Source organism: Trachypithecus francoisi, unplaced genomic scaffold (genome assembly GCF_009764315.1).
Source record: "Trachypithecus francoisi isolate TF-2019V2 unplaced genomic scaffold, Tfra_2.0 Lachesis_group11, whole genome shotgun sequence".
Lineage (NCBI taxonomy): Eukaryota > Metazoa > Chordata > Mammalia > Primates > Cercopithecidae > Trachypithecus > Trachypithecus francoisi.
The window spans coordinates 50610330-50635978 of NW_022681456.1; the positions used below are offsets into that span (position 1 = coordinate 50610330).

The 25649-nt window shown below is 37.0% G+C and overlaps 1 protein-coding gene across 2 annotated transcripts in view; it reads right to left on the reverse strand.

The window, feature by feature from the left end:
• TMTC2 (transmembrane O-mannosyltransferase targeting cadherins 2) overlaps positions 1 to 25649 on the reverse strand; it is a 445065-nt gene that overhangs the window by 90871 nt on the left and 328545 nt on the right. For both annotated transcript variants that reach the window (XM_033221143.1, XM_033221144.1), the window contains exon 9: positions 19985 to 20066. In XM_033221143.1, the coding sequence (XP_033077034.1) occupies positions 19985 to 20066 (82 nt within the window). The remainder of the gene's footprint in view (positions 1 to 19984; positions 20067 to 25649) is intronic.

Below are 25649 nucleotides of genomic sequence, written 5' to 3' on the forward strand. Positions count from 1 at the left end.
TACCCAAAAGAATAGAAATCATTCTACCATAGACACATGCGTGTATATGTTTATTGTTAGCAGTATTCACAATAGCAAAGACCTGGAATTAACATAAATGCTCATCAATGGTAGACTGGATAAAGAAAATGCGTACACACACACCATGGAATACTATGCAGCCACAAAAAAGAATGAGATCATGTCCTCTGCAGTAACCTGGCTGGAGCTGGAAGCCATAATAAGAAGCAAACTAACACGGGAACAGAAAACCAAACACCACCACGTTCTCACTTATAAGTGGGAGCTAAACATTGAGTACACGTGGACACAAAAAAAGGAACAATGGAGACAAGGAGCTACTCGAGGGAGGAGGTTGGGAGTGGGGAGATTAAAAAAACTGCCTCTTGGGTACTGTACTTATTACTAGAGTGATGAAATAATCTGTCCCTGAGCCCTATATATTTACCTACATAACAAACCTGCACATGTATCCCACACATATACCACACATGTGTAATCTATATGTGAACCTAAAATAAAAGGGAAAGATAAAAACAAAAAAAATAAAAATGCTAAATGCTCTCTGGTGGCTAAAAAGCCCATTATTTACTGTTTATTTAATGAATATTACAAATTGTCTTCTAACCCAAAAGACCATTTCTTAAATAAAAAAGAAATATCTCTATTTTAAGGATTGATAATAAACCATAGCTGGCCAGGTGTGGTGGCTCACGCCTGTAATCCCAGCACTTTGGGAGGCCAAGGCAGGTGGATCACCTGAGGTCTGTAGTTCGAGAACAGAGTGGCCAACATGGTGAAAGCCAGTCTCTACTAAAAATACAAAAATTAGCCAGGTGCAGTGGTGGGTGCCTGTAGTCCCAGCTACTAGGGAGTTCGAGGCAGGAGAATTGCTTGAACCCAGAAGGCGGAGGTTGCAGTGAGCCGAGACTGCACCACTGCACACCAGCCTGGGCGACAGAGTGAGACTCTGTCATTCATTCATTCATTCATTCACTCATTCATTCATTCATAAATAAATAAATGCCACTGCTTGCATTTAAATATGTCTAAATTTCAATTAGTAAACAATGATGAGTAAAGGTAAGCCTATGATTATAAAGATTTTTTGTGTTTTTCAAAAGCAAGTGACAAAATTTTAAGACTAGGACTTGGAGATCACTCAGCTATTTCTACAAAAAGTTTCACATCACTTTCTTAAGTCTGTCGCCTAACATTCTGTGCCTTTCTTATCTCCCATGACAAATAAACATTAATTCTTGGGTTAGAAAATTAAGGAAACAGAATTATAAATAAGTTACATTTATAAATAAAAAACATGTTACTTATGAAATAACTGTATATGCTAACTCTACAGATACAGATATGAAATGAAATTCAAATATATGGTGCTTTTTTGTATATCAGTAAAATAAAAATCAGATAATCTGTGGCATACTGAAATATTATTATCTCCTCATATATAGCTTCATAAAGGTTGCCAGGCTAACCGTATCCTTCAGATAGTTGTAGTTATTATAGACTGCTTTTTAAATAAAAACACAATATTGGCCGGGTGCGGTGGCTCAAGCCTGTAATCCCAGCACTTTGGGAGGCCGAGACGGGCGGATCACGAGGTCAGGAGATCGAGACCATCCTGGCTAACACGGTGAAACTCCGTCTCTACTAAAAATACAAAAACTAGCCGGGTGAGGTGGCGGGCGCCTGTAGTCCCAGCTACTCGGGAGGCTGAGGCAGGAGAATGGCGTAAAGCCGGGAGGCGGAGCTTGCAGTGAGCTGAGATCCGGCCACTGCACTCCAGTCCGGGCGACAGAGCGAGACTCCGCCTCAGAAAAAAAAAAAAAAAAAACACACAATATTAATTACTACTTTTATTCAAAACATAATATTTAACTAAGCAAATGCATTAATAAATACATTATTTATGTGGTATTTAAACAAAGGATAATGTAGGAAATTATTAATTGTTCTTTTCCTTTACAGGCAGCTATTAACTCTGAAATGTAATCTATATTAACAGTTAGAAAAACGTAACAATTAATTGAATAATGAAGGTTATTTTCTTGAAATTCATTAGACTGTAGAGAGAACAGAAGATTAGTTCTGGTTAAAAAAGAAAAAGAACATGGTATCTATTTTGTACATATGGAAAGAAAGAAGGATATTGACAAGTCATCTATATGGTGAAGGGAATGATATCCATAACAAGGGATCCCTTTACAAGCAATGTCCAGGGCAAAGCCTTTGAAGCTTTAGCAACGCCAAATGCATCTTTGCTGTTCAACAACAAAAAAAGGAAACATCATTAATTTTGTAAAATCAAATTAACTTTTTATCATCATTTAATAATATTTCTTTATGCTTTAAATTAGCTTTGCCATGCAACATGTGCTTTGTAAACAATTTCCAAAAACTACATGGAGCATATAATTTTTAGTACAGTAAATGATGACAGAAAAAAATTCCCATATGATCATTTTTGCAAAATTCATTTACCATATTAATATTCAGAAAAACAATATCACAACACATCAGTTAGGTATCTGGATATTTTCCTCTATTCTGTTCTCAACAGGCCACAAATCTCAATTGTCCCACATTAGTGTTCTGCTATGTGATAAAGGCACAGGACATTATGGAATCTGAATAATCTGGCTGGTACTTTTTAAACGGAATTTGAATATTTCAAACAAAGGTGAAGGTAAATTATTATTCTGCTCTGCTACATTACATTGAAATATAGCCGAGGATTGATGGAAAATAGAGCAATAAACATTTCAAATATATAGAACTTCTGTTTGTACAGGGAACTGTTTGTACAGGGAAACAAACAGTAGGTTTCTTCCTAAGAACTACTCCAAGAACTTAAAGTGATATGTTATTGGGGCAACAATAAGAAAATTTTCCCTTGCCTCTTCTGGAAGACTTTACCTCACATCACCCCTCTCCCATCAGCTTTATCTATTACTACTTCCACCAGACACTAGCCCCTTCAAACTATTAATTGGGCTTCCCATAGTGGAACCTACTGCTTCCCATCTTTGTCTGGAACTTCCAGCCACCAAGATCTCCCAGCCTCTAAGTTTGTCCCATCCCAATCTCCAGTTCTGTCTTGCCTACCTATTGTAAAAAGACAGCTTTCATTTTTATGCCCAAAACATTTCCTTCTTAGTGATGCCTTCTTAGGCCAGTTTCCAACAGTGTTAGGATTGCTTATGATTTAGGTTCACTGTAATATAATTTGCCAACTAAATAGAGCACCTAGAATGGTAAAAGGGAGTATTAATTATGCTGAAGCAAGGGTGGAAACCAGAATTGTCCCAATATGGCCACCTCACTTATAGCACATGTGGCAGAAAGTGGATCTCAGTCCTCTCATCTTAATTACTACTGGGAACAGAACTATTCGTACAATCAGGCATTGAATCACTGCTAGCAGAAGTAATAAATACGGCAAGAAAGACAGGTGCTCTTCCCTGAAGAAATTACTGTGAAGCCTATCAAGACTGAGAGAAGCCCCAAGTTCCAGTGAATAGGAACAGCTAATGAGGCTCAGGTAGTGCAGGTATACTACAAGGTAGAGCAGGTTTACTACAAGGTAGAGCCAGGACTAAAGGAAGAGAAACTCGAGTAAGGCAGGCACTTTGGGGAGTCCACCTACACTGATGGATTCTACAGGGCCTGCAAGGTTACCTTTTTTATTAGTCTCTAGCTTTAGAGTACATCAGAATGACCTGGAGAGCTTGAACTAAAACAGAGAGCAAGGCACCATCCGCAGAACTTCAGATTCAGTGGGTTTGGAATAGCGCCTGAGATTTACATTTTTAACAAGTTTCCTGGTGATGCTGATGCTGCCAGTTCAGTGTCCACACTTTGTGAATCAGTATCTTATGTGAAAAACAAAATAAATGTTTTTCACCATACTCTGGACTCTACTGACATCTGGGATTAGCTAGCAGGCTGAGCTCTTCTGGTAATCCATTGCATCTGGCATTGTGGCAAATTCGTATGGGTCTACAGCAACCTCAGTTTTTGCCTTCTCAGAAGAATGAATTCGACAGAGGGGGATAAGGCAGAAGGAGATACTGAGGCATGTTTTAGAGCAGAAGTGCCAGTTTAGTAAAAAGCTTTAGAACAGTAATAAAAGGAAGGAAAGTACACTTGGGAGAGGGCTAAGTGGGTGACTTGAAAGGCAAGTGTGCGGCTTGACCTTTTGACTTAGGGTTTTATAGGTTGGCATACTTCCGGGGTGATGGTGTTACTTCTCCCCACTAGCACAACTCCTGAGATCTTATCAGGAAGGTGTTGATCACCACTTTCAGGTGTTTTCTATGCATCAGGAGCCAGCGTCCCCTCGTGCCAGCTGTGAACAATGACTACTTTAGAGAAACAGTTAAAAACTGCCTGACCATCACCTGATGGTTGCCAGACACTCCTGGTGTGTGGGTGTGGGAAAGAGCTCTCTCCAGACCTATTCATAAGCGACTAGCTATAACAGCACTGTCTTCCCTAATCATGGGGCTTAGGTGACTAGTTTATACATATGTGTATAGATAGATATATGTGTATAAATAAGACATATTCATTGAATATCAGTTTACTTTCTAAAAGTCATTAAAATAAGGAAAGGTAAGCCAGGCATGGTGGCTCATGCTTGCAATCCCAGCACTTGGCGAGGGCGGGGTGGGCGGATCATGAGGTCAGGAGTTCGAGACCAGCCTGGTCTCGAAACCACCGTCTCTACTAAAAATACAAAACTTAGCTGGGTGTGGTGGCACGTGCCCGTAATCCCAGCTACTCAGGAGGCCGAGGCAGAAGAATCACTTGAACCTGGGAGGCAAAGGTTGCAGTGAGCCGAGATTGTGCCATTGCACTCCAGCCTGGGTGACAGAGCTAGACTCCGTCTCAAAAAATAAATAAATAAAAATAAAATAAAAAAAATAAGGAAAGGTAAAAGTTTTATCCTTCACATAGAATAATAGATTTCTGAGAAACCACTTCTTTTTCATATACAGCAAACACATTCTATGTATTTGATAACTGAGTAGAATTACAAATAAAAAAAAAGCACAAACAGCATAAGTAAAATTTATTTTGTTCTCATGAGTGTACTGTTGCTACTACACTTTATTTCTTTGGTTGTAATTTGTCTTGCCCAAGCTTATTATCACCTTAATTATCACAAATTACAGGGAGAAAAAAAGGAAAAAAAATGAGATGAGAAATTATTTTTTAAAGTAATTTGAGTAGAGCAAAACAGATGATATAAAATAAGGAAGCATTCTCTAAAGATCCAGAGACAAAGAGCGTAAAAGTCTCCTCATGGGCTAACGTGGGAAAAGGGAAACAGCAATTGTTTTGTATTGAACTGTTTCAACATCAGAGTAATACCATTTCTTCTCTGGACAAATCTGTCGCTGAACCATTTAAAGTGCTTAGTAGATTTTTACCAACATTTCAATATGACAAGCTTGTGAAGACCAATCTTTCATTAACTCCTGGATTTAAAAGGCTGTCTGCAATGTAGAAATCCATAAAAATGTAAGCTGGCCTTAAGCCATAGGCTCCAATCCTGCTTTGTAAAAATTCTACATATAAACTCCCTAGATTAATCGTGACTGGCATTTTTTTCTAAAATATTATAAAAATTCACTGAGGATCAATGCAACTAAAGAGCTAAAACAATCTGTAATAGGTGTTATCATACAATTCTCTTTAGAAAAAAAAAATTCATATGTATCTTTAAAAATGTTCAAAATCAAATAAGAATATTTTTTATAAAACAACTATAAAACGGCATTTGCATTAAAGTAGTTATCTTTGGAAGATGACATTTGATCATAGAAATGTGTCCAGAATCATCTGAACTCTACTGATACCATTCTGTCTCAAGCCACCACATCACCGTAGATGACAGCAATAACCTCCTAAATAGTCCCCATACTTCTAGAAGGTATTCTCAAAATGGCACTCTGAGTGATCTTGGTAAAATGGAAATCGGATTGTTGTTCTACAGTTGATCCAAGAACCCTTACGCTGGCCTACACAGCTTGCTATGATCAACACGGGTTCTTCCCCACCCTCTCTTACTGTTCCTGTAATACATCAGAGGAAAAATGGCTCCTGGTTCAGAGTCTTTTCACTCACTATTCCCTCCACCTGCAATGTTTTCCCCCCAGATATCCCAGTGGTCTTCCCTCTTACTTACTGGCACACTCTGGGGATTTAAGAAATGCCATGTTCAATGAAAGGACTGAACCAACTAATATTACTAATATCTCTATGTGGCTCTCATCTTCAAGAGCAAGCTATCCAGCATTTGTCACCAGAAATGTTTCTATTTATATTTCCATATTTTGCAGTGATTTTAGGCAGAGCTGCAGCAAATGGCCATGCATGCTTTCCAAAGGTGCCATTCATAGTGAAGTTTCTATGAATGGTGCTTTCTGGACTTGAGCAACATGGTGGCCCTGATATTAGGACTCTGAATTTCCTTTGGAACACGCACAAAAAATTCAGATATCACAAAGGTATTTTAATTTCAGAACAATTCAAACTATGCAATTTGTCTAATATGTATTATATGGTATTGTATTGTGACATAAATTCAACAGACTGGGACAGAAGAAGAAATAATCTGAAAACAGAAGATAGTTTCTTTCATGGGTTAATATACCCCCCAAATTAATATTGTGCCTATTATACACAAAATATGGTAGTACTTGCAGTGGGCATACAAAGATAATCACAATATTTATCCTTGAAGAAGTTCCATTTTATTAGAGGAGAGAGGAGATTACAGAGATAGTTTAACCCCAAAACTCATATAAACTGGAAAAGGTGTGGGGTATCACAGGCTGAATGCATCATTTCTATTTCTGAATGGAGGTAATTTTGGTTTGGCTTTGTTCAACCAGCAGCCAGATCATGAAACAGAACATTGCCAGCATCCCAGAAGCAACTATCTGTGCCTGGGGACTTTTTCAAAGATTCTGACGATTAGAAATGGGGAAAAGCCACGATGGAAGTAATTGGGCTAACTGGTTTTAGTCACATCTAGTGGTAACAGGATGAGTGCATAAAAGGGAATTGAGGCAAGTCATTTATGGGTTGTTTTACTAGAAGAGGGTAGTAACACTTCTGGTAAGAGAGGGTTGATGATAATGCAGCAGTCAGGCGTTAGACTAGTTGTAGGTAGGGGATACTACTGAAGAGAGGTAGCTTGTTAATGCTAATTCTGTCTGAGATAATTAAAAATATGGAGGGGGCTCTTCTTTTTTTGCCTCTCTGAGAGAAGCCTTGCTGAGTGTCTTTTTCTCAGTCACCATGGCATTTCAAATATGCTTTCACTCTCAGACTAATTTCTCTAGCCTTCCCTTTATTCATTTTGTTGCTTTGTGTTTTTATGTCCTTGGCAGCCTGAGTGAGTAAATGCTGGTTTTCGTGAGACAGGCCTAATGTGATAAATGTGCCACAGTTACCGGCCAAGAAAACAGGTGGCCTGGTGAACAAGGAAAAGATACCCAAGAGATCAATCTGGGCTGCTTATTGTGAGACTGCGAGGCCCTGGATTTGTTCCTAAGTGAACATGAGACCAAGAATTTGTCCTGATTTGGACAGGTGGCAAGGAAGGTGTCTAGTGCGAAGAAGATTAGAGAAACAGAAGGCCAGGGACCTGCGCTCAACTGGAAAGGAGGTCAGGAAGGTTAGAAGTACTTTACTGAATTTATTTCTCCCCTGACTCTTTCCAAAAGGGTTATGAAATGCCAGGAAACCATTGAGGGAGTTACGATGAGTGTCTGACAGGGTGTGGGAATTTCTTCAGGCTAAGAACAAGAAGGGAGACTGGGGAGGAGGCGAGAAACTATAAGGGAGAGAGAAGGAATGCAAGGGGACAAGGAATAGAAGGTAATGCAATTTCATCATAGGTTTAAGTGATACACAGATTCAACAGGGATCAAGCTTCAAAAGAGAAAATAAGTTCACAATGGGTTTCAAACTATCGGCAAGGTTTTATCACCTAAAGAGGAAGAGAAGGATGCAACTAGATGAGGAATACAACCTCAAAGACCCAGAAGTAAGCAGCACCATTTATAGGATGGGGTGCATTTTTACACTAGGGAGTTTAAGGAAAGAGATAAGACAGACAAGAGGACTCAAACACATTTTCTGAGTAACTAAAGAAAGGAGCCCATTCCTCTGAGACTAAGTTAGAGCAGTAATGAGAATGGAGAGAGACAGCTCAAAGAGCCCAAACATCCTTTTCCTAGGAGAGCTCCAGATCTTCTCACTGTGCTCGCACACCATCTCAATGGGCTTTTCTGATACTCATTTCAAGATTGTCAAGCAAAACACAGAATAGTTAATAGCAGGGCACACAAGCTTTGAGATAAATGTTTTAATTAAGGCAGAAGAATAAATTGCAAACAAGGATCTCAAAGTGGATTCGCTTGCCGAGTCAAAATAGGTAAGACTGGAAAAACTGTTTCTCTTCCCGCCCCACCAACGTGTGTGTGTATGTTCAATTTATCTTCACACAACACACACTTCATAGACACTACAGAGTTCACCAAGATGAGCCATGTTGAGATTTGTAGCTACAGAGATAAGCCCCTATGATTTACCCAGTTAAGTGAGCATGTACTTATGGAAATAATGGAATAATGGAAACGATCCATTATTTTTCCCTTAAAGAACTGTTTAGACTGTTGAGCACAATGTCTACTCTCCTATTTGTAAGGTTATTTATAATCTTCCGTCCTCCTGCAATTATTCCCTTTCTCTGATCTTTTTGTTTACATGTAAAGAGGTATACAGTCCTCTTTTTCTTAATCCTAGGTTTTTACTGTATCTCTTCTTCCCTTAATTTGTCCCTTTATTTATACACCTTATTCAAAAATTTTTTTCATATTTTTAATCGTTCTCCAGAATATTTTTATCATTTTAAAATAATAATTCCCCATTGTCACAATTCACTGAGCATTTATTATGTGCTAGTTACTTTATAAAATTGTAAATAAATCCTTACAACTTTAGGCCATAGTTATCCTCTCTAGATTACGACACTGAGGAGCAGAGAGTGCAGCACAGGCTATATCATGCTCAGGGAGATAATCTGCAAGTAGGGCTGGGTGTGCCTCGTTCCAAATTCATGTCACTGTTAAAAATCTATTGCACTGTCTACTCCCTACATTCACGTCTTAATTAAGCTCTTATCATCTTGCCTTTGTGGCTTCTAAAGTCCTATAAAAAGAGAGATTCAAAAGAAAATATGCTAATTTTACATAACTGTACGTCTCCTTAGCAAAGCATGACCTAGTTATAAACATTTTTTAAAAGTGGATTCTACTTTCATACACAAAAAAAAGGGGCACAGACGAGAAAAGGGAAGTTGAAAACTAACCAAAGGCCAGTCTACCCTTCTTTATTCATTCTTGTATTGAAAAAAAGTTGATTGGCCTGGTGCGGTGGCTCATGCCTGTAATCCCAGCACTTTGGGAGGCCGAGCCAGGCGGATCATGAGGTCAAGAGATCGAGACCATCCTGGCTAACACGGTGAAACCCCGTCTCTACTAAAAATGCAAAAAAATTTGCCGAGTGTGGTGGCGGGTGCCTGTAGTCCCAGCTACTTGGGAGACTGAAGCAGGAGAATGGCATAAACCCGGGAGGCGGAGCTTGCAGTGAGCTGAGATCATGCCACTGCATTCCAACCTGGGTGACAGAATGAGACTCCGTCTCAAAAAAAAAAAAAAAAAAAAGGAAAAAGAAAAAAGAAAAAAAAAAAAAAGAAAAAAGTTGACCAACCTTCCCAGGTGAAGCACCACTGTAGGCATGGTTGGAAACCCTGTGGCAAGGCCACTCTGGTTATTGTCTTGATTCTTTCGTTTTGAGTTACAGTTTCCTCACTTTTCACATAGGTGTAATCTCACTGAGTTACCAGAAGGAACAAGTGAGATAGTGTAAATAACACCATGTTGGGTGACGTCTGGTGCCATGCCTCCTCCTTTTCTTTTTACTAACTTCTCCATGAGCTCCTTTCCTTCTGCACCTTTCAGGTTCTCAAGCTGCCCTTCCTCCCTGGGGCCTTCAAGAACACAACGATGAGAGCTCCCTGGGTCTCTTCACCAGCAGTCCTCCATAATATCAGCAATGTGGCTCTGGGTCTGTGTCACTACTGGGGACTCACAAGGCTCACATTTAGTAAGAGCATATCTTTCTGCATTTTTAGTAGAGGCGGGGTTTCACCATGTTGGTCAGGCTGGTCTTGAACTCCTGACCTTAGGTAATCCACCTGCCTCGGCCTCCCAAAGTGCTAGGATTACAGGCATGAGCCACCACGCCCAGCCAGTAAGAGCATATCTTTGAAAGAACAAGGAAAACCATAAACATATTGTAAGCTGGGGTGTCAGAAGAGGCTCAAATTCTTGCTCTGCCAACTTACTAGTCCTAGGGCCTTCAAAGTGCCACTTAAACTCTTGGAACCTTAAATCCTATATCCGTAAAATAGGGGTAATGTTATTTCTTCACAGGACTCAGGAACTGACAAAAATATGCAGAAAAGTACCCAGCGCTTGGTCAGGAATGTAATTGCTAAACACTGAGCTTCAGTAATACAGCACTAGCATTAATGAGCACATATGTGCCCAGCATGATGCCAAGCTCTTTCTTTTCTACAAATTTTCATTAACTGTGGAATAAGGACACACCATATTACTTGAATTGATTTAATCATCCTAATATTGTGAAGAATTTTGCAATTCTATAGTATACGTTACAACACAGTTTCATTTCTTTCTCGTTTTTTGGAAGAGATACAACCAAACTTTGTGGGTGACAAATGACATCACCACAGAATGTCATCATACCATCTTAGCATGGTCTTATAATTATATATGTTGACATAAGAGATGATAACATTGCAGTATAGCACAAATGGCCCTGTAAAGAATTTATCTACTATTAACTGGCATTGAAATCTTGGGTAATATACTCCAAAGTCACTGCTTGATGATGTCACTTTCCTCATCTGTAAAATAAACATAGTCATGTATCCTCCCCATCTCGCTGTGGGAATTAAACAAGATGCTATATGTGAATTTTTCAGGCCACAAAAGTACTCAGCAAATGTACTATTATATTATGAATTCATCAAATCTATTATATATAATAGATTTGTCAAATATATAATATATTCATCAAATATAATATTTGAAGATTTCATAATGGAAATATTATATTTAATAGAGACTCCATGCAAGTGGTCTTTCTCTACTTTTTATTCCTTTCTTGCTTTTTATGTCTTAGAAGTTTATATGTTGAGTTCTATTCAGTAATTTTGGATAATTAGTTGGTTACCATAATTCTACTGCTATCTACCCAAACAATAGATTAAAATGCTTGTTCTTGGCCAGGTATGGTGGCTTACGCCTGTAATCCTAGTACTCTGAAAGGCCAAGGCAGGTGGATCACCTGAAGTCAGGAGTTCGAGACCAGCCTGGCCAAACATGGCAAAACCCCGTCTCTACTAAAAATACAAAAATTAGCTGGGCATAGTGGCAGGTGCCTATAATCCCAGCTACTCAGGAAGCTGAGGCTAGAGAATCGCTTGAACCCGGGGGGCAGAGTTTGTAGTGAGCTGAGATCGTGCCATTGCACTCCAGCCTGTGCAACAAGAGTGAAACTCCATCTCAAAAACAAACAAACAAACAAAAAACAAGGTGCTTGTTCTTTCATATTTTATTAAAGTATTTGTCCTTCATAAAAGTAATGTGCTCATTATAGAAAATTTAAAATAGAAAATATTAAGCCTTCCAAACAAAGGAAAACAAAAGGGTGCATGTCTAAAAAGCTAATACATCCATTCTAAACATTCTGATATTTTAAAAAGTTTGTTTTGCTTTCTACTGACAGTTATTTTGTAGAATTTATTGATACTCTATGTATAACTTTTATTTGTTTTTCACCTAACATAGGCAGTTGTCTCATTATTATGTATCCTTCATAACCGTAATTTAGGATTTATAAAATTTCATCAAATGGAAATAATCCCACTTCATTTAGCCATCTCCTTTTTTCAGATACTTAGATCAGGTATTTCAGATACATGCTTTCCCATTTTTACCTCTAACAAACAACAAAGTCAAGGCTCAATTACTATCTTTGCTGCTAATCTCAAGCCTGTAATCCCAGCACTTTGGGAGGCCGAGACGGGCGGATCACGAGGTCAGGAGATGGAGACCATCCTGGCTAACACCGTGAAACCCCGTCTCTACTAAAAAATACAAAAAACTAGCCGGGCGAGGTGGCGGGCGCCTGTAGTCCCAGCTACTTGGGAGGCTGAGGCAGGAGAATGGCGTAAACCTGGGAGGCGGAGCTTGCAGTGAGCTGAGATCCGGCCACTGCACTCCAGCCTGGGCAGTAGAGCGAGACTCCGTCTCAAAAAACAAACAAACAAAAAACAAAAAAACAAAAAAAAACCAAACAAACAAACAAACAAACAAAAAAAAACTTTATTTCCTTAAGATATATTCTCAAGAGAGAATTACTGAGAATAAGTGTTAGAGCAGCTTGAGGGAATTCATTATTTATATTTGAATTCCTTTGATTTCCATTGAGATTGTATGTTTACCTAACTTTTAAAACCAATTGTATTTATTCATATCCCTTGTTCTTTATGTTCTATTTTCTTTGTAGTTGTATAGTTTCTCATGTCTCAAGTAGATTGATCTTTTATTTTTTGCCTTTACAGAAATTATTCATTAACAGTTTGTTGCTTGTCTTTTTATCATATTACTTTTCAGAAACACATTAGTGCTTTAATTTTTCCTTAATTCTTTGCTTTTCAGCAAAAAACATTTCCTCTTTCCATTTTAGTTATGAGAAAGTTTAATTATAAAAGGCTTTGGAAAGTATCTTATGTAAAATACACAAAGGTATGAAGACTAAATTGTACTAATTTATTAGATACATTTTAATAATAGGGAATTTAGAAATAAAAAAAATCACAAGTGAGAAATGAAATAGTTTGGAACAACCTTTAGAAAAACCTTAATCTAATTACATATCTGTGAATTGCTGATCCTCTTCTTAGAGCATTAAAGGGACACTAAACATTGATTTTTCAAAAAAGATGGTTTGTTCTTAAGTATTAAACATAATTGTAATCTCGATATAATTTTGCAAAGACTCAAAATCTATTTTCATTTTCAATTAAGGCAATATTGTTACTTGGTTCATTATTTAATTTAAAAATTCCTCTTGCTGTTTTTGAAGTGACTAAAAATGAAAGGATAAAACATAGCCTCAGTCCATTACCATCTTCTAACTAGCTTTAGTTATGAATAATAAAAAGTAACACAGGTCACTCACCAATTCAACTCATTACATATTTCAAGCCTCTACTTCCAGTGCTCGGTGTTGAAAGACCAAACCTATTATTTTAACGTTGTCCTCCAGAGCCTACTTTTAAAAGTGAAACAAATAATATATGAACTATCTGCTATGGTTTAGATATGGTTTGCCTGTTCCTACCAAAGCTCATGTTGAAATTTGATACTCAATATGGTGATGATGGTAGATGGGGCCTAGAGGAAGGTGTCTGGGTCATAAGGGTGGACCCCTCCTGAATGGCTTGGTGCCCTTTTAGTGGTAGTGACTTCTCTGGTGAGACTGGATTAGTTGTTATGACTATGGATTAGTTCCCACGAGAGTGAGTTCTTATAAAGCCTGGATGCCCCTCGGGTTCACTGTCTTCTCATGTCTCTTCTTCCCCTTTGACCTTCTTCTACCAAGTTAGGAGGTAGCAAAAAGCCTTCACCAGAAGCAAAGGCAATGCCCTTGAATTTACTAGCCTGCAGACATAAATAAACCTCTTTTCTTTATCAATTACCAGTCTCAGGTATTCCTTATAGCAAAACAAAATGGACGAGGACACCGTCCTAGAGAAAAACAGAGTATAATAATAACAACAGTAGAAAGTTCTGGATTTAAAAGTTGAAAGAGCTGGACTTTTCAAGTTCTTCCTCCACTAAACACATTGAACATTTCTGAAATAGGAAGTCACTTAAAAATTCTGAACTTCCATTTTCTCAATCAAATGTAATTAGGATTCATTCCTACCTCCCAGGGGTTGGATGATGAAGCAAAAAAAGACTCAGGGACAAGAAAACATAAGATAGATGGCAAAGTGCTTAATAAATGTGTAATAGTAGCATTCTAAAACTGACAATAGAGCCAAATAATAATAATCCAGACAATTATAATTAAAAAAATCTATACTTTTCTATGAGCTCACAAGCCAGAATGATGTGCTTTTAAAAATTAATTAAACTATTATTTTTACAATGTGTACCTCCTTCCCAGTTTGTAAGATCCCCTAGAGCTGGTCTTATTCTCTGCTATGTCCCTATATCTAGTATAGTGCTGGATAAATACTGAGCAGGAGGTTAAAAGTAAGAGGTTTGCCGGGCGCGGTGGCTCAAGCCTGTAATCCCAGCACTTTGGGAGGCCGAGACGTGCGGATCATGAGGTCAGAAGATCGAGACCATCCTGGCTAACACGGTGAAACCCCGTCTCTACTAAAAAATACAAAAAACTAGCCGGGCGAGGTGGCGGGCGCCTGTAGTCCCAGCTACATGGGAGGCTGAGGCAGGAGAATGGCGTAAACCCGGGAGGCGGAGCTTGCAGTGAGCTGAGATCCGGCCACTGCACTTCAGCCCGGGCGACAGAGCAAGACTCCATCTCAAAAAAAAAAAAAAAGTAAGAAGTTTAGGACTCATCACTACACAGCTGAACTTGGAAATGAACTATGTCATCGTATCAATAACAAATATAATGGGGCCATAGCTTTTCAGAAACTCACTGTTAATAGGAAGGCAGGAAAAGAAGAAACTGTCTGAGTTGTACATAAGAGTACTTTTTTCAATAGTATTACAATCTCCTCCCTTTTAACTTTTCAAACATCAATCCTTAATATTTCATGAATTCCCCATGTGCCAGAATTTATATGCAGTAGGTACCTTGTAACAAAAGTTCATTGATTTAAATTGTTTCAATCGACACCAAGTTTACTACTATGCACCTACAGAAAAAATTTATAATGTATTCTATCTGAAACCATGATTTTTCTAGTAATTTTTAAAGAGAGACTTCTCATCTTGATCTTCATTCTTTTGGAGGGCACAAGAGAATTCAAAGGATCCCTTGAATTACAGGCCCACATGAGACACCAAGGCACCAAATCCTCACCTTTGAGATTTATAAACTGAATTCAATAAAGACTTTATATTATTTGCCTCACTTGGACATGGGAATACTTGACAACATACAAATCCACAGTGTTGTATTATTACTAATACCATAGTTTGAAACCTATTTTCTACACATTCCTTAACATTTTGAGAAAAGAGCTGTAAGAAATTGGGTATATGTTACAAACGACAAGAAATCGAAGTACTAGAAAACATTTTTGGAGCACATGTCAATCCTTCACTTTACAGATAAGAAATCTGAATCCCAGAGACTATAGGTACCACACAGCACAAACTTTAACCAACTCGCTGAACCAACTGTATAAACCTGCCTAGCTTGCTTTCTTGAAAGCCAATCTGAAAAAAAAGAAAAAAAAAAGACAATCTGCAATGCAATCCCTTCCCCCAAACAAAACTAGTGGATACAAAAATACAAGTAACTGATAGCATTTTAAAACACTGCCTTCTAATCACCACTGCAGCAAATATAAATCCTGTAATTCCTTCTGTCTAATCCCAACTGGATATATTTTCCAAGTCACTTGGAAATTCACGAACAAGCAAATCAGAAGTACAAAATCACACAAGAGAGTGTATTTCCCATACAAAATTCACTCAAACTCTGGCATTTTCATTGGCATTTGCAAAAGCATTTTAAAAAGACTCAAAACACATATATTTCATTTAAACATTTATTTTTAAGCTGAGGAAGTGTTATTATTCATTCAATCTGTTGGCATAACAATCTAAGAATATATATAACCAGCAAGTTGGCAAGAAACTAATACGAGAATCATAGTATGTATTTTCTTAAACAAGAAATAAAATTCAAATAGAACATCCTTTCAGGCAATTTTGTAATCCGGATCCAATTCTAGAATGGAGAATATTCCTAACTGAGCTCAATATACATTGCACATTACTGTATAAACAGCAATATAGTAGATATATTGATGATACAAAAATGGAAAACACACCATCCCTACTCTTATGTTAACATCTTCTAAAGGAAGTAAACATATAATTTCAGTATAAATATTTACATTCCCACAACTACTTCCAAGTCCAAACCACCATCATCTCTTGATGAAAACATTGCAACAACTATCAACAGAGTTTCCCTTGTTCTATTCTGACCTTTCTCTAGTCCTGTCTTCTCCACATGGTCCCTTCCAGTACACTTACAATAAAATACAAAACTCCTTAGCTCAGTCTCCAAGTCCCTATGGGCTCTACCTCTGATTCCTCTGTGGCCTCCTTTCGTCCCATTTTCCTACCTGGTTCAATGTGTTCCAGTCACGTTAGCTTTTTTTTTTTTCTCTGTTGTGAACACAAGCTTAATATTGTCTTAAACCTTTTAACTTTCTCTTTCTTTTGTATGAACCTGGCTCTTTAATAGTTGGATTAACATAGAAATTTCAAATATCATATTCTCAAAAATGCTTTATCTGACGACCTTGTCTCAAGGAGTATCCAACTTCCTACTCATCACCTTCTAAAGGTGACATCATCCTATTTCCTATAGAGCATTACTTTCTTTCTGAACACAGAACAGTGAGGTTGCACATAGTATACTGTATAAATATTAAAATTACTAAAAAACATTCTCATGAACTGTAAAATAAGTCATGACATATGAATTTGAGTTCTAAAACTGTGCACAGCAGGGCCTACTGATTGAAAATATCTACCTACATCTCTATTTGCCATTGTTTTGGGGAAAAAAAGGAAACAAAAAAATAAATAAAACCACAAAAACCCCAAACAAAACAGAATATATATATATATAAAGTATATATATATAAAGTATATATATATATATATATAAAGTGTGTATATATATATATACTTTTTTCTTTCTTTTTTTTTTTTTTTTTTGAGACAGAGTCTTGCTGTCTCACCCGGGCTGGAGTGCAGTGGTGTGATCTCAGCTCACTCAACTTCTGCCTCCTGGCTTTGAGTGATTCTCCTGCCTTAGCCTCCTGAGTAGCTAGGATTACAGGCATGCGCCACCACGCCCAGCTAGGTTTTGCATTTTTAGTAGAGACGGGGTTTCTCCATGTTACCCAGGCTGTTCTTGAACTCCTGACCTAGTGATCTGCCCGCCTCGGCCTCCCAAAGTGCTGGGATTGCAGGAATGAGCCACCGTGCCCGAACTCAGAATATATTTTATGGAAGAAAAAGCAGGACAGTAGTCAAGGAATCCAAAAGTTACCTGTAATTAACTTGAGCAAGTCAATTTCATTTCTCTAAGCTTCAATCTACTTAATTGTTCAACAGACGGGTTATATTATATAATTTTAACAGAACTTTACAGCTCCAGTTCTAAAATTCGATCCTTTGAAATAGATTCCTCTAAATGAAAATCATTAAGATTCTCTTAAATTTTCATGGTTTATAATCTGAGCTCAGTGAGGAAAGAATATCATTCACTCAATTATGGCCTTCCCATCTGTTTGTAGATTATTTTGCCCTAACTACTACTCCTTTTTGGAACCTCATTTTGAGTTCTTTCTATTACCAATTCCAAAGTAGGAAAAAATATTGAAACTTTTAAAACTTCATAAAATACCTAACATTATATTTCATAAAATTATATTGAATTATATAGTCATTCCTCCTTTAGAAAATAAAATACTCCTTATAATGTATGTGTGTCAAAAATACTTAATCCAAGGGTACTCAGAATAATCAGTTTTTACACATGCATTTAAAGACATTTGTTATCACTGCTTTCCAAATACCGTATGAAATAAAAAGTTTGTAGGATGGGCATGGTGGCTCAATGCCTCTAACCCCAGAATTTTGGGAGGCCAAGGCAGGTGGATCACCTGAGGTCAGGAGTTTTGAGACCAGCCTGGCCAACATGGTGAAACCCCATCTCTACTAAAAATACAAAAAAAAAAAAAAAATTGCTGGGCATGGTGGCGGGTGCCTGTAATACCAGCTACTCGGGAGGCTGAGGCAGGAGAATCACTTGAACCTAGGAGGTAGAGGTTGCAGTGAGCCGAGATTGCACCATTGCACTCCAGCCTGGGCAACAAGAGTGAAATTCCATCTCAAAAAATTATAAAAAAAAAAAAAAAAAAAAGTTTGTAGGACTTTCTGTTCAACTAAATCTAAAAATTTCTCATGGGAGAAATACCCACTACTATCACAACTGGAAAAAATATTTTAGGAGCATGATGTAATGTAAAGTTCACAATAATTTTTTTTATAAGATAGAGGATGGATATAACCAGATTAATAAGGGGGACAACTTTTAAAATTAATAAAATAGTGAAATTGCAATTCAAATGGATCAATAATACTGTTTGAAGAAACTGATTATGAAAAACCTATATATAATATTGTCTATAATATTATAGGAAACAAGTTTAGAAGATGCAGTAGTAGAATTATTATGAGGCAAATGAAATGCAGGCAGTAGATAGTGAAAAAAAAAAAAAAAAAAAAAACAAACCTCCTATTTTATAACATGCAACGACAGGCAGCCCTTTTAGCACTCAGGGAAAATCACCATGGAACTACTTTCATGTACAGCTGAGGTACCCAAAAATACTAGACATAAGAAAATCCTGAAGTACTTCATATAGGAAAACCTATAAAAATAAAAATAAATTCTGTAGCAAACTTAAATTAGTTGACTACTATTTTAACATGGCATTACAACTGCATTGTGAAACAAAATCAGGAGTTGTAGCATCCTGCATTAATGCTGGAAAGATAATGCACTGCAACCCTAGGTTTATAAACATAGACACACAATAACATAAATTAAAAAATGAATTTGTGGTTGTTTGAGTATCTCCATTATTTTATTATTTCCATTCTTCTACATTTGCAGCCTTTTACTGATTCATTTTTACTAGCTAGAAACTAGGAGAAGGAATTATTCTACTAGTATATTAGCTTTATTTCCTTATATTTAATTTCTGTCCACTTTTCAGTTTACTACTTGATAGTTACTAATACATCAAAGCCAACAGTGATCAAAAAAAACCACTTTTTTCCCCCAAGGCATCAGCTAAAGTAAATGCGTTTTGGCTCCCTAAAAGAAATTTCAACTGCAAATCTGGCAGAAATAAGCACATCTTACACAATATCAAACCAGCTATATACTTCGCCTCACTAAACACATGACTCACTACTAATGACAAAGCAGAGTGTGACAGAGTTGTTAGGTAACCTCATTCTAGACTGATTAAGGCCAAGGCTCAACGAAATGAGACAGCTATCCTTTGTACCCTTTACAGCTTATCCTCGGCCTCAATATTTGGCATTTATAGGCTGGTGTACATCCATATCTTCCAAAAAGCAAGATTTTTGAGGTCAAAATGTAAACTTCTAAAACTTCAAAATGACATGCTCAGTGAGGAATACATTATCATTTAGAATGAAGAGAAGCAAATGTTTTATTATAAACTATGCATAAGGCAAGGAGCTAGATGCTTTCCTGATGAGATCTCATTTAAACTCCACACTGAACTTGAAAAAAACAACTGTGCAATGCCATCCCTGTTAAAATCCTATTAAAATTACTAAAGGAAATTATAACACACAGCCCCTTAAATAGGACTGATTTGAATGAGAAGGTAGGAATATAGCATGAGGCTAAATCTGCAATAACAAAGTCCATCTCCTCTTAAGATGTTCTTGAGCAGCAAAACCTAGATTTCGTATCAACATTAATAGTAAATGTGGGGGACGTGGAAAAAAAACTATCAACCACTCACCATAATGCATGTAACAGTTTCCTTTGGTGGGATCCAGCTCAATAGCCTTCAAGAAGAGCTTTTCAGCCTCACTCTTACGACCCTTGAAAAACAGAGAAAATGGATGATTCAGCAACATATCATGAGGGATTCTTCACTGCCTGAGCCTAACTGAAGTAGCCAAATGTCTACTTGGTAATCATCATAGGAAAGAAAAAAAAAAAAAAAATTGTTTTTATCTAAATGAGGATGATCAAGGGAAAAGTGTTGAGAGAGAACCCTGAGGTCTGAACCCTGGAAGGCATGAAGAATATATAACAGAAGATGAGAATGGCCTACCAAAAACATCAGGCCAGGAAAGCAAGAGATAAGGTGGAAAAAAAAAAAAAAAAAAAAAAAAGGTTTCATGGAATCCAGAAAGACAAGACAGTTTTAAAGAAACATTATTGTCATTTTCTATTTTATTTTCTCCCTTTGTTTCCTCTTCATTCCTTCTTTTTCTTTGTAAAGAAGTGCGGCCATTTTAAATTTTGAGATGATTTTGTCATCCTTTATGTAGAAAAGAAGTCACAATTTGGTGAATCTCAAGCAGCTACTATTTATCCTTGCTGCCGTCATTCAGGACTAAAATTCCGCTAATCCAGGATTTAATGTAAAGCTAGGTCACCTTCTTTGTTGTGGTGTTAAGTAAACATTACCATCATATGAACAAGAAAAAGCAAAAAATGGGAGAATGTTTACATACAACAAATTGACTTTTCATTAAAGAATACTACAGGGGAAACAGATGCTAAAAGCATACATTCTTCACCTAGTTATCGCCTCTGAACCACAGTTACCTCCGCTGTAACACAGAGGGATGGCACAAGACAGGAGAACAACCCTAAGAAGCACTTTCCTGGAACAGTTCTATCTTGTTTGGCATGGTTGGGATGAGATGTACAGTGACTGTGAAGGGTAGTAAGGCACTGGGTGGTGCCCAAAGCCATAGACCATGGTAAAGACAAATGACCTCATCTGCCTGTTCCTAATTTATATACTCTCTACCTACATAAACTTCAGGCAATGCTTTTTTCTTACTTTGCATATATTTTTAAAACTGTTAGAGGTATATAATTAACCTAATTTGCTATATTAGGGGTATCCAATCTTTTGGCTTTCCTCGGCTACATTATAAGAAGAAGAATTGTACACACATAAAGTACACTAACACTAATGATAGCTGATCAGTTTTTTTTTTTTAATAAAAAAAGGTTCATGCATAACTCTCATAAAGTTTTAAGAAAGTTTATGAATTTGTGTTGGGCTGCATTCAAAGCTGTCCTGGGCCGCATGCTGCCTGCAGGCTGCGGGTTGGACAACTTGTGCTACATGCTACGCAGCTTTGACTCTTTTCTCCATACTCCCTCTCCTTTTGTTCATTCCTTCATTTAAAAAATAAACTCACTGTTGCTACGTCCTTCATTAACTCATTATTCTAATAGCTAGGACATAGCCTAGTGTCTCTAACACCTATAGCTAGTGATAAGCAAAGGATCAGATAACTGACTTCCTCATTTTTTCTATCAATTCAGTAATGCTACTCTATTCAGTAACTCTTCCTTAAATCGGAAATCTTGTCAAATACCAATAATGAAAATTTTTAAATTCCCTGCAATGTTTCCCACAATATTTTAACTTCAAAGGAAAGCACAGAATATTTCCCATATATACACTTCATAAAGTTACAAATAAGAAGAGTTAGCAAGAATCTTACCAATTAAGTTTCCCTAAATAATTTAGTAACTGTAACAAATCAGGCAGCCAAATGTATGAATTAGGAGCACAGATTCTAGGGAAGCAGAACAGCTCCCATACTTGTTTAGCTATGTGACCCTTGGAAAATTATTTCACCTCGTAACTATAATTTATTTAATACAAAAAAAAAAAAAAAGGAGGACAGGCAGAGCATGCGATTTTTAGGGTAATGCAACTATTTCATCTGATATTATAATGGTAGATACATGCCATTAAGTACTTGTCCAAATTCACAGAATACTCAACACAAAGAGCGAACTGCAATATAAACTGTAGACTGTAATTCACTCAACTGTAACAAATCTATGACACCAAAGTAAGTTGATCATAAAAGGGGAAACTGTATATCTGGGGTTGTGGGAAGGTGAGGAGGTTTATGGGAACACTCTGTACTTTCTGCTCAATTTTTAATAACCTAAAACTACTCTAAAATAGTCTTAATTTTTAAAAAGGATAATAGTAAAACCTATCTCCTAGGATTTCTCATTTATCTGATATGATACATGTAAATTAACTATTATACTACCTACGTATATGTTTGTAATAAATGTTAACTGATACTTTATATGTATATACACACACATATATTTGATAGTATGCAAAAAATGCAGAGTTATAAATGACAAATAACGTATTTAGTTTTACATATAGCCCCCAAAGCACAAGGTCATCTGACAAATCATCACTGGAAAGCAATATACAAAGAACTTGCAAAAAATGATACTTTAAGAAAAAGGATGTAAAATGAAAGCTACCATCAGTAAAGCACTGTCTATACAAATGTCATATACAAAGATTTAAAAAGGAAGCTTCTTCCACTTAAGTTTTAAGAACAGAAGAGAAGGAATTGGCTCTTTTACCAATGCCACAGCAAACAGGGTAGTAAAAATCTCTCTGTATAGTCCATTGGCAAAACAATATTATGAGATTTTTAAAACATGCAGCAAAACTCAAAGAACAGTATCCTCTTGTTGCTCAGTAGATCACATGTTTAAATGCAATGAGTCTCACGCTTTCCTAGATGCAAAATAAACACATTGAAGGCCAGAACATTCTTTCTGACATTGTACCATCACACAAAAATCCATCTTTCTGATTTGATCACTATTTATTTGGCCAAGTGCCAAATGACAGGAAAAGACAGTTCTCAGGAGAGTACAGTAAGCCCTCACTTCATGTGGTCAATCTGTTCTTGGAAATAGCAACTTCAAGTGAAATGACATATGATGAAACCACTTTTTTTTTTCCTCATCAGCATTATAACAAAACAACATCAAACAAAACAATGTTATTTCAAGGACCTGCTGTTCATCCTTTTGCTTTATTAAAGTTGCAGTGTCCAAGAACATATCAACTATGTTAAATGAAGACTTGCTGTATATAAAATTAAAAGCCAACCAGGATAAAGGTTGCTGGTTTGTAGGAAGGAAGCATGAGGAAGAAGAGGTAATATTATGTTTAATCAAATTTACTATTTCAACTGTTATTGTTCTAGATGGTTGGCAGTTAAAGTGAAGAAAAAGTCATTTCTCACCAGACTTTTCCTCATGTCTTTTAGATTATGTCAGCATTCTGCACAAACAAGCGTTATTCCTCAGTTTGTTTACTGGCTGACATGTCTGAACACAAATACTGGTTTGGAAATGAAGAAAAAGGGACTGTATTGAGTATTAAAAACAACCAGTATTTATTAAACTTACACACACACACACACACACACAAAACAAAAACAAAAACAAAAAAAAACACCATCCCAATTAGGAAAGTGCCTGGTCAGGTCCACTCTGATTGGCATCGATAAAACATAGAAATGTAAGAGAAATGTTCAGTAAAGTTTGTTTAGCCTAATCTATATCATGGGATCAGTATTAAGTGAATTCATTTTGTTTTCTCAACTCAACTGGATGCCACTACCACTGTTTAGCTCAGGTGCCCGGCTGAGTGGATGTATAAGGCAAGCAGCATTTCTCCCAATGACTGATCAATGGTTTATCTAATTATAAAATACACAATAGAAAAATACATACACATTGTCATACACACACACACAGTCCTTCAATCATTTCTAAAACTCCCCTTAAAGCAGGCAGGAATATTAAATATAAGAGATAATTAGACTATTATGGCTTCAGCTTAAATTGTTTTATTTTTAAGAAGTAAACTATACTCAAACATTTCTCCCTTATCTTTAGTGACAAATTATTTATTACGTCAATTACCCAACTCTGTAGTGTGTCTTGATAACCACAACTCAGAAATATTTTACCAAATGACACCTGAAGGCACCAAGCCCTTTCATTGTTGCATTATGACTTTGAGTGTTTATGTAAATATGTATTTTTATATATTTTATATATTAAATATGTAAATTTTAGTATTTCAATTTATAATAGGAAATATGTGTATTTTGGTCTTCATCCCCAATTCCTGGTACAGAACTTCTAACATCCTTGTAGTTTCTTGAGCTATAGGGGTGCTAGGAGAATCTTTTGCTCTAATATTTGGTCTTTTACCCTAGTTTCCTGATACACAGCTTCCAATTCTTCGAAATTTTCTAGGGAATAGAGGTTTCTTTTGTTCTTATGAGGCAAATCTTGATAGGTTCCTGGATGGGGGCTGGTCACCAGGAAGATCAAGCCATGATTAGAAACTCAGAATTTTCAGCTCCACCCCTTCCCACTATTCTCTGGGAAGAGGAGAAGAGATGGAGGCTGAGTTAATAATTTATTAGGCCTGCATGAAGAAGCCTCCATAAATATCCCTGAATTACAGGATTTGGAAAGCTTCTGTACTGATGAATAAGAACATGTCTATACCCCAATAGGGTGGCACAACTCAGTTCCGCCAGGACAGAAGTTCCTATGCTAAGGATGTTTCCAAACCTCCCCCTGTGTATCTCTTTCTCTGGCTGTTCAATCGTCTCCTTTAAAATATCCTTTGTAATAATTTGGCAATAGTAAGTCATCTGTTTTCCTGGGATCTGTGAGTCACACTAGCAAACTGGACCTGGGAAGAGGGTCATGGGAACCTCCAATTTGTAGTCGTGTTGTATAGAAGTTGTGGGTAACCTGGAAACCTGCAACTTGGATTGGCACCTAAAGTGGGGCAGCAGTTTTGTGAGACTGAGTCCTTAACTGTGAGGTCTGCACTAACTCTGGTTAGTGTCAGAATTTAATAGCAGGGCATCCTGTTGGTGTCTGCTGGACAATGGCTTGGTTTGTGGTAACTCTGATGATTGGTTTGTGGGGAATTCTCGCACTGATACTTGTGTTAGAAGTGTTCTAAGTTGAGAGCATAATAGGAAAAAACAGTTTTTTTCTACTATACATAAATATGAATACATAATACATTTATATGGTAAATATATAATACATTTATATGTAAATATAATACATTTATATATAATATATGTATATATACATTTTTCCCAAATGTAATTAGTGCATTAATCTTGTTCTATAAACTAACACAAATCTTTACCTTTTCTTCTATAGCCATCCAAGTATTCCGTAAATACAATAACCAGTCAACATATAAACAGGCTACTATGATTTCTTTACTTCTTCTTCTTTTTTTTTTTTTTCAGTGAGACAGAGTCCCAAGAGTCTCACTCTGTCACCCAGGCTGGAGTGCAGTGGTGCGATCTCAGTTTACTGCAACCTCTGTCTCCTGGGTTCAAGCCATTCTCATGTCCCGGCCTCTGGAGAAGCTGGGACTACAGCGTGCACCATCACACCCAGCTAATTTTTGTATTTTTTTTTTTAATTATACTTTAAGTTCTAGGGTACATGTGCATAACGTGCAGGTTTGTTACATATGTATACTTGTGTCATGTTGGTGTGCTGCACCCATCAACTCGTCAGCACCCATCAAGTCATCATTTATATCA